At 40.5% G+C, this 13,277-nt stretch overlaps 1 protein-coding gene across 9 annotated transcripts in view; it reads left to right on the forward strand.

The window, feature by feature from the left end:
• RUFY3 (RUN and FYVE domain containing 3) overlaps positions 1 to 13,277 on the forward strand; it is a 129,914-nt gene that overhangs the window by 71,653 nt on the left and 44,984 nt on the right. For 8 of the 9 annotated variants that reach the window (XR_003568461.1, XM_027854478.1, XM_027854479.1 and 5 more), the window contains 2 exons: positions 4,339 to 4,512; positions 7,561 to 7,678. Coding sequence is in view for 8 of the 9 variants with exons in the window: in XM_027854477.1 (XP_027710278.1) it covers positions 4,339 to 4,512; positions 7,561 to 7,678 (292 nt within the window). In the remaining variant the exon portion in view is untranslated. Of the gene's footprint in view, positions 1 to 3,745; positions 3,891 to 4,338; positions 4,513 to 7,560; positions 7,679 to 13,277 lie in introns of those variants that run through there. The other variant, XM_027854475.1, reaches the window with a different exon arrangement.

A 13,277-nucleotide genomic window follows, 5' to 3' on the forward strand; every position in this document is an offset into this window, starting at 1 on the left:
GGTTTGGGGTGCTGGGAATCTGGGAACCCTGAAATGCAAGGGCATGGGGTCTGCCTTGAAAGAATTTGACTACTGAAGCCTTCTTTCAGTCAGAGTAACAAGGTTTATTGTATAGCCAGTAGAAGCTGGCAGGATTCTAAGAATCTGTGCATTTGATGAGGATGGGAATGATATTTTTATACAGAAAAAGAGTGTGGGAAGATCTGGATGGGATTAAGGAGTGTCAAGTAAACTAATTAAGTAATCTAAGTGGTCTAGGGTGGGCCAGATGTCTCAGGCTAATGCCTGGGACTGGGCTGTGTGGGAACATCGAGGGCCTTTTAGGGGTCCATCTTCAGTGCCCTATCATCTCTGTTAATTATTTCCTATTCATACTCTTATAGCTTGTTTGTCCTCATTTGTTTGCTTATTGTCTCCCCCATTAGCTCCTTGAGGACAGTGAATGTCTTTTGCCTTTCTTTGTTGCCAGTGCCTGGCACATAGTAGGTACTTAATACTTATTGACTGACTCATTTTCTGAGCCCTACCATAGAAGTCTGGTTTCACCAGCCAGTTCTCGGGCCACTTGCTGGGAATCTTCCTTATGCGTTACTCCCTGGCAGGGTTTTTCTTGGGTGGATTCCTTCCCTGGATCCATAGTTGCATTCTCCATGTTTCTAAATCTGTGGGCTAGGAGTTTTCCCTGTGTTGCTTTCCTGGATCTAGGTTTTCTGGCCAGGACCCTTTCCTTAATGTCCATAGGCTTCTGGCTGTCTCTTTCTGTGCATCTGGGTTCAAAAAATGTACTTACTGACCTTTCTCCTTGGATTTCATAATCATTGATTTGTTGATCTTTTCCATCTTTGCTGGGGGTAGTTGTATGAGAATTCAGCCATTCTTCTGCTCACTCCATCATTTTGGGGCTGGTTTGTCACTTTCCTGGAGTTAACTTTCTTTTAGTGATTTATTTATGTTTTTGAGCATTGTGTATTCTTCTGGTTTTGCTCATCTCACTCTGTATCAGTTCTTATAAATCTTCCTGTATTTCTCAAGATTTCCTCATGTTTCCAATGTCTTACTGTAAAATAATTTATTGTTTTTGTGTATCAATTCATTAATAGACTTTTGTTTCTAGTTTTTTCCTACCACAAAATTCATTACTATAGATATTTTGCTTGGAGTATATGTCTCTAGTCATGGGATTGCTAAGTCAAAAGATATCCACAGTTTCGTAACTTTTCTCCAAAGTGGTTTCCAGAATGAATGGAGTATTTGAGAGCTCCACCCATGGCATATTCTCACATCCCCTCAGACTTTGACTATCCTGGTTTTTGATCACTTTGCTCATTTGCTGCACATGAGGTAAAATCTCAATTGTTTCGATTTAAATTTCTTTTGTTATTACTAATCTGTGACAATATTTCGAATGGTTGTTGATAGCCTTTTGTAATTCTTTTAAAGATTGTTTTCCATTTGACTATTGGAGAATGGCTCTTGGTCTTTATGTTAATTCCCTTTATGTCTTAGTTATAAGAGATTTGATGGAAAGGTATTTTTTCCTTTTTGTTGGTAGTATCCCTATCTGCATGGATTTTGTTTGTGTAAACATGTTATAATTTCATGTCCATTTTATCTTATGTGACCTCCATCCCTTTGAAGAATTCTTCCCAAATGTAGTTTGTTTTTTTTTTTTAAATTAAATTCTCCCCTTTCTACATTTCCCTCTTCTCCCTCCCATTGAGAAAGCAAGTAAAACAAAGTGAAACCCATCCCACCATCACCTTTATTGGTCTGTCTGAGCCCATCCTATGAGCTATCTAGGTCCACTTCTCACTCCCTATGACACCATTCATTGGCCAAGTCTTGCTTTTCCTACCTCCGTGACTCTTATTCAACCCTTCTCTCTACAGCCATTGGCTTAGTTGAGACCCTTAGCGCCTCTGAACTAAGTTGGTCTCCCTCAAGTCTCTCCTTACAATAGTCTATACTCCATACTGCTGCCAAAGTGATTTTTCACTCTTCTGTTTAGCTTTTAAAGCCTTGCATAACCTCTCCCCAATCTATCTTCCCAGACCCATTGGATGTTCCTATCCTTCCCCTACTTTACAATCCAGCCAAACTTGCTTCTCTCTATTCTGTCTTCCAGATGCAACATTCCATCTCTCATTCCCTTGCTTTGCAGTGACCATCCCCCATGCCTGGAATGTACCCCCTCCTTACCTGACCTTTAAGATACAGTTTAAGCCTTTCCTGATCCCTGCCCCCCACCTGCTAGTGCTTTCTCTTCCTGACAGCCTGGTGTTTAACTACTTCGTTTTAAATTTAATTTAATTTAAAATTTTATTCTACACATCCTTAGGCATCAGCATCTTCTTGTTGTGTACCCCTTCTCCACCAAGAATTGTAAACACCTTGAAAGTTGAAGTTGCTTCATTCTTTATATTTCCAGTGCCTAGAACATAGAGCTTAATAATTCCTTGTCAATTTCAAGAATCGATTGGTTGATAGATAGATGGGGCTGCAACTGCTTTGTCTTCTGGTTTCTTATATAGCAAGAATGCTCATGTTGCTGTGATTAGATTGTAAGCTACTTGAGGGCAGGGACCTTCTTTTTCCTTTTTTTGTATCCCTGACTCTTAGCCCAGTGCCTTGCACATAATAGGTCCTTAGTAAATTTTTGTCAATTGGATTGTTTCACTTTCTCCAGCACATGAGCAATTTACTGGTCAATGTGGACAATGAACTTACTTTTGGAGTTATATGAGTGGTTATGGCTGGTATGAAATCCAAGTGACTCCTAGATCTTCTTTGCATAGACCTGCCATTCTGCCCTCATCCCTGAGGGGTTGGAAGGTAGCTGCACGAGACCGATGGCCAGCCATTTGTGCTTGTTTCATTGGTCACTGTGGCCAGAGAGTTCATCCACTTGGCAGCAATGCTCACGCTGTGCCCTCCATCCTTGGCTGGGCTGGTCCTAAAGCAGGAGGCGCAGTCTAAGGCCAGGAGTGGACTCAGAGCCCATCCCATTTGATGGTGCCTTCCGGAAGTGGTACTTCTCTTCCATAGCGCTTGAGAACCCAACATCACATCCATCCATTGAAGAGCAGGATTGTTATGTTAGCTTTGTACATTGGAGATGTTGAGTAATTGTTCAGTTGGGTTGTGATTTATGGGAGAAAATTGGTGGCAAGTAAAATTACTTTCAGGAAGACCTGGGTTTGAATTCTGCCTCATTTAACTATCTGTGTCACTCTGAGCAAATCAGTCAATCTCTCAGCCTCAGTTTACTCTCTGTAAAATGGGGATAATAATAGCTCTTCTCTCATAGGGTATGCCATCAAATGAGATGATATAGGTAAAGTGTTTTTGCAAACCTTAAAGTAAAAATCATGCTGAAAAGTTTAAAATTCATGGCTTTTTAAAGGCTCCATAGCTATCAAACATGAATACTTCTGTATGGTTAGCACAATCTTTTCTTTTTATTTGACCTACATGTCATAGGCAGCTTTTAATACACATGTCCAGATCTTAAAACTCTTTGACCTTGGGGAAAAAAATATCTTTTTTACTGAAAAGCTGCTCTGGTGGGAATAGCTTAAGCCTTTCCCTTATGCAAATTAGACTAGTTTTTTCTTACATGGTACTGAAATAGACCTTGAAACTTGATTGGCCCAGAGACTAAAAGTAAAAGGTTCAGGCTCTTCATCCCTTCTTGGTCCCCAGGGTGGGAGCTCCAGGCTTGCTCTGCTGTGTGGCAGACTGGTTACTCAGTAAACACTTACTAAGTACCTACCGTGTACCCGGCACTGTTCTAACCTCTGGAGATCCAAAGACAGTCTGCCTTAAAGAGCTCATGATCTAATGGAAGAGACAACCACGTTCAGCCAAGATACTGACAGCATAAATTAGAGGTAATCAGCCCAGGGAGGGCACTAGAATTAAGAACAGGGCTCTGGCTCAGCTAATCGGCATGCATTGTCCTCGTCGCATATCCTGGTTTAACATCTTTTTCTTGCCATGACTAAATAAACCTTTTGTTCACTGTTGTTTGAATGAGTGTCTCATTTCATTCTCATATCAAACATAAAGTACCTGGGGACTAGACTGAGTCAGGCCTAGCCCAGAACAGTGGCATATACCCTAGTTAGGTTGACAGACGGTCAGGACATTATTTTTGGTTAAGGGTATCAGAACACTATGGGAAAATGTTAAGGAGGCAAAATGGACGTTATCTGAATGTCTCTAGCAAACCTCACGTGTGGTCGTTTTAAAATGGGTATTCACGAGAGTGGACCCTGGTGTCGGGCTTGTTATGACTGTTAAGGTAACTCAGTGCCATCTCTCTCCTCTTGTTTACAGACCCCAATTATCTGATGGCCAATGAGCGAATGAACCTGATGAACATGGCCAAGCTGAGTATAAAGGGGCTGATCGAGTCGGCGCTCAACCTGGGGAGAACCCTCGACTCCGACTATGCCCCTCTCCAGCAGTTCTTTGTGGTCATGGAGCACTGCCTGAAACATGGCTTAAAAGGTGTGGCCTCCCAGAGTGAGGGAGAGGGTGCACGGTGTGTGAAGAGGGCCAGCTGGGCATTGAGGGGAGCCGGGGAGCGCCTTCCTGGCGAGTTACCCCAGGGGGTTCTCTCTCTCTCTCTGTCTCTCTCTCTATGTCTCTTTTTCTGTCTCTCTCTCCCTCCCTCCCTCTCTCCCTCCTACTGTCTGTCTCTCTGTCTCTGCCATTGTCTCTCTCTTTGTCTGTCTCTCTTTCTGTCTCTGTTTGCATATCAGTTTATGGTTACTATCTTTAAAGCCCAGTGCTTAGCTCTCTTGGGGAATAAAGCCCCGTTTTTAGCTGCATAAAATTAACCGTGGCAACATTCTATAATAGGATTGAGGGGCTAGAAGGGAGGGCACCTAGTCCCACTTCCTCATTTTACAGCTGGTGAACTAAAACGTGGAGGAGGTGTGGTGACTTACTGAGGGTCACACATTTAGTAAGCAGTAAAGATGAGATTTGAACTCAAATCCTGACTCTGAACCCAGTGTTCTTTCCATACTCTCACTCCTGTAAAGTGGCGTGGTGGATAAATTGCTGGACTTGGAGTTAGTAGAAAACCTGAATTCAAATCCTGCACCTCCTAGCTGTGTGACTCTAGGCAAGTCCCTTAAATGCTCTGTGCCTCAGTTTCCTCTTCTGTAAAATGGGGATAGTAATAATAGCAATTCCTTCACAGGGTTACTGTGGTGATCAAATGAGATCATGTTTGTAAAGGGCTTTGCAAGCCTTAAAATACTATAGAATCCTTTTTGTTGTTCAGTTTCACTCATGTTTGACCCCCATTTGGGGTGTTTCTGGCATTTTTTTCCCATTTCATTCTCCAACTCATTTTACGGATGAGGAAACTGAGGCAAACAGGGTTAAAAGTGACTTGGTCAGGGTCAGGCAGCTAGTAAATGCCTGAGGCCAGATTTGAACTCAGTTCTTCCTGACTCCAGGTCCAGCACCCTCTCCGCTGTGCCACCTAGCTGCCCATAGAAACTCTAGTTATTATTATCATTATTATTGTTAATAGGTTTAATTTCTCTTGAATGCTGACAAATTTAATGTTCAGAGGAATGAATTTCCCCTGTTCAAGTGTCTTGGTTAGAGACTGTAAGAGAACTCTTGGCCATCATAAGGACTACCTCCTGCATCACTGAAGACTTCCTTCACTTGTTGCACAGAACAGTTAAAAGTCTAACTTTGAACAGTTCTAAATTAAAAGACACTCTGTCACGAGGGACAGCATGACCTCTATCACTCAGCCACACCAGTAGGTCTAGCCCTGTGCCAGATGTCACGAGCAGTGCCCCATGGAGGAAGCTAGTTCCTCTTTCTGACTCCATTTCCTCGTGTATAAAATGAGGAGCTTAGACGGAATGATCACTGACATCTCTTTGACTCTGTAGTTAAGTAATATCATGTTAATCCCAAGGCTTTGAGGGCTCCAGACAAGATTCTGCTCCCAGATGAGCAGCCCCTGAATTGTACACAGGAGTGTGGGTGTCCATCTTTGAGTACTGCAGGCCAGTGACTCCAGTACCATGGACTACAGCTTAGTAAAGGGGTAGGGTACACTTAACACATTTGGACCTTTGTGCTATAATATAGTGGAACTCGCAATGAAATTTATTTTGAAGTTGTAAAATAAAAAATTTTATTGGATCATAGAGCCAGGGCTGAAAGAGACCATAGGCTAAGCCTTGAGTCAAACATGGGTACACCCAAAGTCAGTGCTCTTTCCACTTCTTCTTAATATGGTGTGTCAGGTTAAAATATATCTAAATCCTAGAAGTCAGTGCTCTTTCCACTTCTTCTTAATATGGTGTGTCAGGTTAAAAATATATCCAAATCCTAGAAAACTGCTATTCATCTGTTACCAAATAGAGGAGTAAACCAGACTTTTCTAAGGATTTTCGAGTCGGTAGCTTAGGAAGTATCTACTTCTAAAGTCATCAAACATTAATAACTCAACAAATAACATTTCTTTCTTTTACAATGATGGATTGTTTAATGGTGTTTGGAATTGTTTGTGTGTCCTCTAAAAACATGAAACAGATACCTTAGCAGAAATGTTCCTTCCAAAGCCATTGCTCCTTTTTAAGTTTTTTGTTGCCTTGATTTCATATGTATAATTAATATCATATTGCTTGCCTTCTCAGAGGGTGGGTTGGAGAGAGCCTGGAGGAAGGGAGAGAAATTGGAACTCAGTTTTTTTAAATGTTAAAAACTAGTAATCATTTTTTTAAAAGTCATGCTAATGACACCAAAAAAAATTTATTTTGCTGCTTAAAAGTGAATGACTGCATTTCCAAACTAAAGTGCAAAATCAAAGGAGTCTTATTTGGGAGCTTATGACTCATAAGTGGAAAAGATTTGTTGATGTAAATACTAGGAAAGAGAAAGTCACTTGATTGTTTAGGGTGACAGGACTAAGAAGACTTGAGATAGTAAACTAAGTATCAGAAATGACTAAAATTGAGGAAGAAGACTGAGTAGGATGATGGCCAAAGCTGCTAAAAATTGGCAATAGACCAATTTTAATTGTAATAATAATAATAGCTAATATTTATGTAGCACTTACTATGTGATAATGTACTAAATGCTTTCTAAATATTATTTCGTTTGATCCTCTCAACAATCTGGGGAGGTAGGTGCTATTATTTCCATTTTACAGATGAGGAAACTGAGGCAGACAGTGGCTAAGTGACTTGTAAGCTAGGAAGTGTCTTGAAGCCAGATTTGAATTCAGGTCTTCCTGATTCCAAGCTTTCCAGATACTGATTAAATCTCTTCATATCTTTGTCTCTGTCTCTTTTAACCTCTCTCTTCTTCCTTCTTTCTCTCTTCCCATACAAATAAATTACTGAATGTCTAAGTTAAACTTTGCCCCGTATCTCTGATATAAATAGCATGAGTAATTTTAGAAAGTTAACTCATTCTTTGGATTAGCTCCCCGAGAACAGTACTTGAGGCAAAAGGTACATGTTTAAAAAAAAAAAAACAACACAAAACTATTTTTTGTCTCTTTGTTTGCCTTAGCCAAGAAAACTTTTCTTGGGCAAAACAAATCCTTCTGGGGCCCGCTGGAACTGGTGGAGAAGCTTGTTCCTGAAGCCGGAGAGATAACAGCGAGTGTCAAAGATCTTCCAGGCCTTAGGTGAGTAAGAGATTGGATTGCAGCTTCCCAGATTAAATCTCTTGCTGTTCTCTCTCAGGCTATAAAGCAGGATGGTATCTGGTAATCACCACTACTCGGGATCATCACCCCCACCCGCCTAAGTGTTGAGTGCTTGGCATGACTAGGCACTGGTGGGGGAGATTGGTAATGTGCAGAATGAAAAACTGACTGCTACCTTTGAGGGAGAACTAGCATTCTAGCTCAGATAGATTCTCTTCATGTCAGACCCTCCGTACCATTTTATTTTGGGGTGGATTGTTGTTTAGAAACAGTGAGCTTTGGGAAATTGGAATTATAATGACGATTTCCTGGCTAATGAGAAGAATTAAGGATTATGTGGCTAGTAATCAACAGCAGAGAATTAAGAAGATGCAAAATTGTAGTTTAACAAAAAAAAAAAAAAAGGCTGGGCCATTCCAGGAAATAACACCTAAAACTTTCTCTTGGGTGGGCTTCCCGGGAGATAGGAATGGAGAACATGGTAGAGAAGCATAGCTCTCCCCAGCAAATATCTGAAGAAGAATCCAGAAAGACTATCGTGGGATAAAGAAATCTGAAAAGAAGCAGAAGGAAGCTTAAATGTCCACTCCAAAACCGAGCCTGAAAAGGACCAATGGGTCCAGGGAGAACCCTGCACCTAATTCAAGTAAATGAGGAAGCCCAGGAGTTGAAGAGGAACTGAGCCAAGGATGCCCGTGAGGTCTTTTGCAGATGGACCTGCAGCCAGCCCGCTAGCCCCTGAACACGGAACTGTCACACCCGTGTGGGCACCAGCAGTCAGGGACCTGCTATGCCCTGGTCTGTCAGAACATAAGCGTGGATTGGAGCCAGCCCCCATGGTTCATTGAATGGCAAAGTTGAGCCAAGCTGTGCACTTCTTACAGCGCTGAGAGCCAAGGAGGAGACAAGGCCAACTCCTTTACTGGGTGCTAGAGTCTAGCATACTGCTAGTGTGTGGAGGAGGGAAGGGGGATGGGTAGAAGGCGGAGAAGCATCGTAGGGATGGAAACTGTGCCAGGGGACCTGAGACCATTGTCACCAGACGAAATAAAACTGACTCCAGGGTGGACCGTGCAAGAAGGTGAAGCCCCATCGAGACTAAAGCCCAGACTAGATAACCAAGAGATTGATTCAGAAGCCAGGATTGAGGCAGAGGTTGGGGCCTGACACCAACCGTCCCATGCAGAGCCGTAGCAGCACCCTGAATGTAGGGGGAGCAGGACTCAACAAGCCTTAGACAATATATCCAAAATTTCAAGACAGGATTGGGCCAAGTGCAAAAACCCCGATCAGCTGAGACTGAAATCATGGATAAAAAGAGGAAAACAGTGGAAAAATATTGTGGGTTGAAAGAAACTCAAGAGGTAAACCCAGAAGAAGAGAGGAATCATGCAACAACCAGGAAACCTTCAGAGTTAAAAATGGATTGGCTGCAAAGACTACAAGAGTAATCACAAGAAAGAAAATGAGAGATCAAAAGAAAATTACGAATGAAATGAGTTGAGGAGGAAACAAAAGGAGAATAAATAGGAAGTACTCTATCCAAATGGTGGATTCCTTGAAAAATAGAATGGAGCATTCAGAATGCAGTGATTCCGTGAGACAACAGGAAATATTAAAACAAAATCAGAAGGTTAAAAAAAAGACGTAAGTTATTAGCTATAGAAAAACAACTGAACTGGAAAACAGGTTGAAGAGAAATAATTTTAAGAATTATCAGATCCTCTAAAAGCCATGACTAAACCAAAAATCTGAATTCAAAAAATCATGACTATTTCAAGAAGTCATAAAACTGCCCACATATATTAGAATCAGAGAACAAAGTGAAAATAGAATCTGCCTCCTGAAAGAATCTTCACACTGAAAATACCTGAGAATATCATATCCAAAATTCAGAGCTTCCCAATCAGAGAAAAAATACTGAGAACAGCCGGGGGGAAAAAAAGAGCTCACGCACAAAAGGATCACAGTCAGGATCACATAAGACTTAACAACAATTATGATGAAGGAGGAAGAAAAATCTTGTAAAGTGATATTTCAAAAGGCCAAAGGGAAGAGTTTGCAAAGCAATAGTAACTTACCCTGCAGAAGTAAGTAAAATCTCAGACGGGGATCATGAGATGGACCTTCTATAAAATACCAAACTTGAAAGCATTTTTGATGAAAAAAGCAGAACCAGGTAAAAATTGGGAATGCAAACTTGGGAGTCAAGGTAAACCTAGAAAGGCCAATACAGTTTGAAAAACTGGAAGAGCCAAAATATGGTGAAATACTGACATTTCACCAGAAGGAGAAGTGACAAGTGTCCCTTCAGAATGCTAATGTCTCCACCCAAAGAGTAAAATAGGACAGACACGGGGCCTGGGTGGTTTTTATTCTGGTTGGTTGTAAGAGAAGGAAAACATAAGAAAAGTAGGTGAGACATGAAGACTGGAAAAACTTAAAATTTCATACCAACGCAGCATGCTTAGGACAAGAATATGCAAGCACGAAGGGGTGGGCAGAGTGGGCATCTAATGGCATCGCTCTTATTTGAATCAAAAGGACTATTGATATCACTCTTCTATGAATCAGATAAAGGCAAGTAATAATACATACATAAATACATGAAGAGTTTGGTGTAAATAATATATTAGACTCAATAGCAAAGCAAACAAGGAGAGAAACAGAGTAAGTGGAGAATAGAATCAAGGAGGGTTTATTCACATATGCAACAGCCTTTAACTTCTGAGGGATGACCATAAAGTTGGTATTAAAAAGATAATTATCATATAAGAGTCAGAGATTGGAATCTGGGCTTGGTGAAAAAAAGGAGAGGCAGGAGTAGGAATAGGCCACTGTAATTATGGATCACTAGTATTGATTGGGGGCAGCTGGGTACGGCAGTGGATGGAGCGCTAGACTTGAAATCGGGAAGATCTGACTTCAAATCCAGCCTCAGATACTTAATAGCTGTGTGACCCTGGGCAAGTCACTTAAACCTTATTTGCCTCAGTTCCTCATCTGTAAAATGGAGATATATTGGAGGAGGAAATGGCAAACCACTCCAGTATCTTTGCCAAAAAAAACCCCATGGACAGAGTCAGAAGTGGCTGAACAATTGAACAACAACAAGGCATTAATTAGATTCCTTATCTTTCTTTACCTTCTTATTTAGGAATAGCTGTTGTGGGAGAAGGGGAGTCCATTATGGAGGGATAGTCATAGCAATGCACTTCATTGGGGTGGTCACCCGTAAAACAGGAGGGGAGCAGAGTCGGTTACAAAACAGAAAATACCAGTGTGTTATTGGTAAGAAACACCCTTGAAATCTAAAGAGTCAGAGCAATCAGATGAAGGGGTGGAGCCAAATTTATTATGCCTCAGAGAAATTAGCAGTCATATTCTCTCATAATGCCAGCATAGAATTAGACAGAGTTAAAAGATAAGGAGGGAAACTAACTTGTCTAAAGACACTATATGTGATGAAATAATGTCAGTATTTAATATTCATATGGATGTGCACATGCCCCCAAACATACTCAATACATGCTCAGTAAAAGCCACTAGAATTATAGGGAGAAGTAGACACCAAAGTTATAACAATTGAGGGTGACCAGTGTGCCTCTTCAGACTTAGACAAGTCTACCCAAAAATAATAGTATTAGAAAATCATCCCTTCCCCAGCCCTTCAGTTATCTGTAGTATCACATGGGGAGTAGAAACCATTTATCCTCTGTAGAATCCACCTGCTAGAGTGAGTCAGGATTGTAAGAGGGAGTCGCCAACCAATGTCACCCCAGGAATGCAAGATTGATTCACTATTAGGTAAACTATAAACATAACAGATCATATTAAGAACCAAAAAATGTAAGAGATGTAATTATATCAATAGATATTTTAAAAAATATTTTGACACGGTACAGTCCCAGATCTCAGACTCTATTACAAAGCAGTGCTGGTTTTTTTGGTACTGGTTAAAAAAAAACAAAAAACAGAAAAAATTGATCACGAGAGCAGATTAGGGAGACGACCCAGAAGCAGTCGGACATAGCAGCCTAGTGTTCAGTAAACCCAAGGATTTTGACTATTCAGGAACAAAACTCAGAAACTGCCCACAAAGCTAAAAAACAGTCTGTCAAGAATTTGGTTTAAACTTTCATCTCAAATCATGTAACAGAATAAATTCCAAGTGAACACATGATCTGGATATGAAATGTCATAAACAAATTAGAAGAGAAGGAAAGAAGAATATCTTTCATAATAATGGAGAGGGAAAGAGTTTTTGGCTGAATAAGGGGTAGAGATGTTCACAGAAGATTAAATAGACAGTTCTGTGAAAGTGTTCCCAGAAATAAAATGCAGTAAAAATTAGATGAAAACTTCTTTGTAGCAAATTTCTCAGATTAAAGTTTGATATCCAGACTATATATGGAGTTATATAAAAACAGAATCCATTCCCAAAAGATAAACAGTCAGATGTGAACAGGCAGCTCTCTAAAGGGAAAGGAAAAACAAGCCATGAACAGCCATTGGCCATAACGTTCCAGATCTCCAAATCCAAATTTGAGTAATAAGAGAACTGCAGATTTAGACAGTTCTGAGATTTGACTCTATCCCTATCGGATCAGTAAAAAATGATCAAAAACCAAAGCTAGCATTTGTTGATGGGGCTTTCACAGGACAGGCACACCAGTTCCCTGCTGAAGGAATTATGAAGTGATTCAGCCATCCTTGTGAGCAGTTTGGAGCTATCCCCAAAAAGTCATCACACAGTATGTACATAGAGTTTTATCCCAAGGAAATAAAAAGACAATGACCCACGTCTCCAGAAATGTCTATTGAAGCGCTTTTATTGTGTCCAAGAATTCCAGACTAAGGAGGTGCCCATCATTTGGAGAATGGCTGAACAAACTGTGGTTTATGAATGTAATGATACATTATTGTACTGTAAGAAATGATGGAAGAGATAGATTCAGAGAAACCTGGGAAGATTTCTATGAGCTAATGCAAAGTGAATTGAGCAGAATCCGAAGACTACAATATTGTAAAGGAAAACAGCTGTGAAAGACTTAACACAAATCAGTTCAGTGACCAGTTGTGATTCCTAGAAGCCTAGAGATGAGAGGTATTGGATTCTCAAATGCAGAATGAGACATAAGTTTTCAGATGGACAGGACCTGTGTGTGTGTGTGTGTGCGTGCACGCGCTTATTTGTGACAAGGCAGAGATTTTATTTTTGTGTTTGGTTCAGCTATAATGACTCTAAAATGAAAAAAAAAGAAAAAGTGTGATGTCCCTTAAAATAATCAGAAAATAGCAGAAAGACCTTTAGAAGGTGACGCCAGATGAACAGGGGAGGTGCTGGAACTAATATGTTAAATTTGAAACATTCAAAAATAATTGTAGTGTGGGCACCCTTTTTTTCCTCTTCTTTGTATAGAGAAATATTTCTATTTCTTGGTGTTTGTCCATGTCATAATAATAAAAAAGACAATTTTAGAATATTCTCTAAGACTTGTTAAGGGGGAATGGCAAATCTGCTATAAAGTTAGAGTTGATTTGATTTTTGGAGGGTTTGGGGTTGATGGTCCAGGGG

Source organism: Vombatus ursinus, unplaced genomic scaffold (assembly GCF_900497805.2).
Source record: "Vombatus ursinus unplaced genomic scaffold, bare-nosed wombat genome assembly UNPS02010461.1, whole genome shotgun sequence".
NCBI classification, from domain to species: Eukaryota; Metazoa; Chordata; class Mammalia; order Diprotodontia; family Vombatidae; genus Vombatus; species Vombatus ursinus.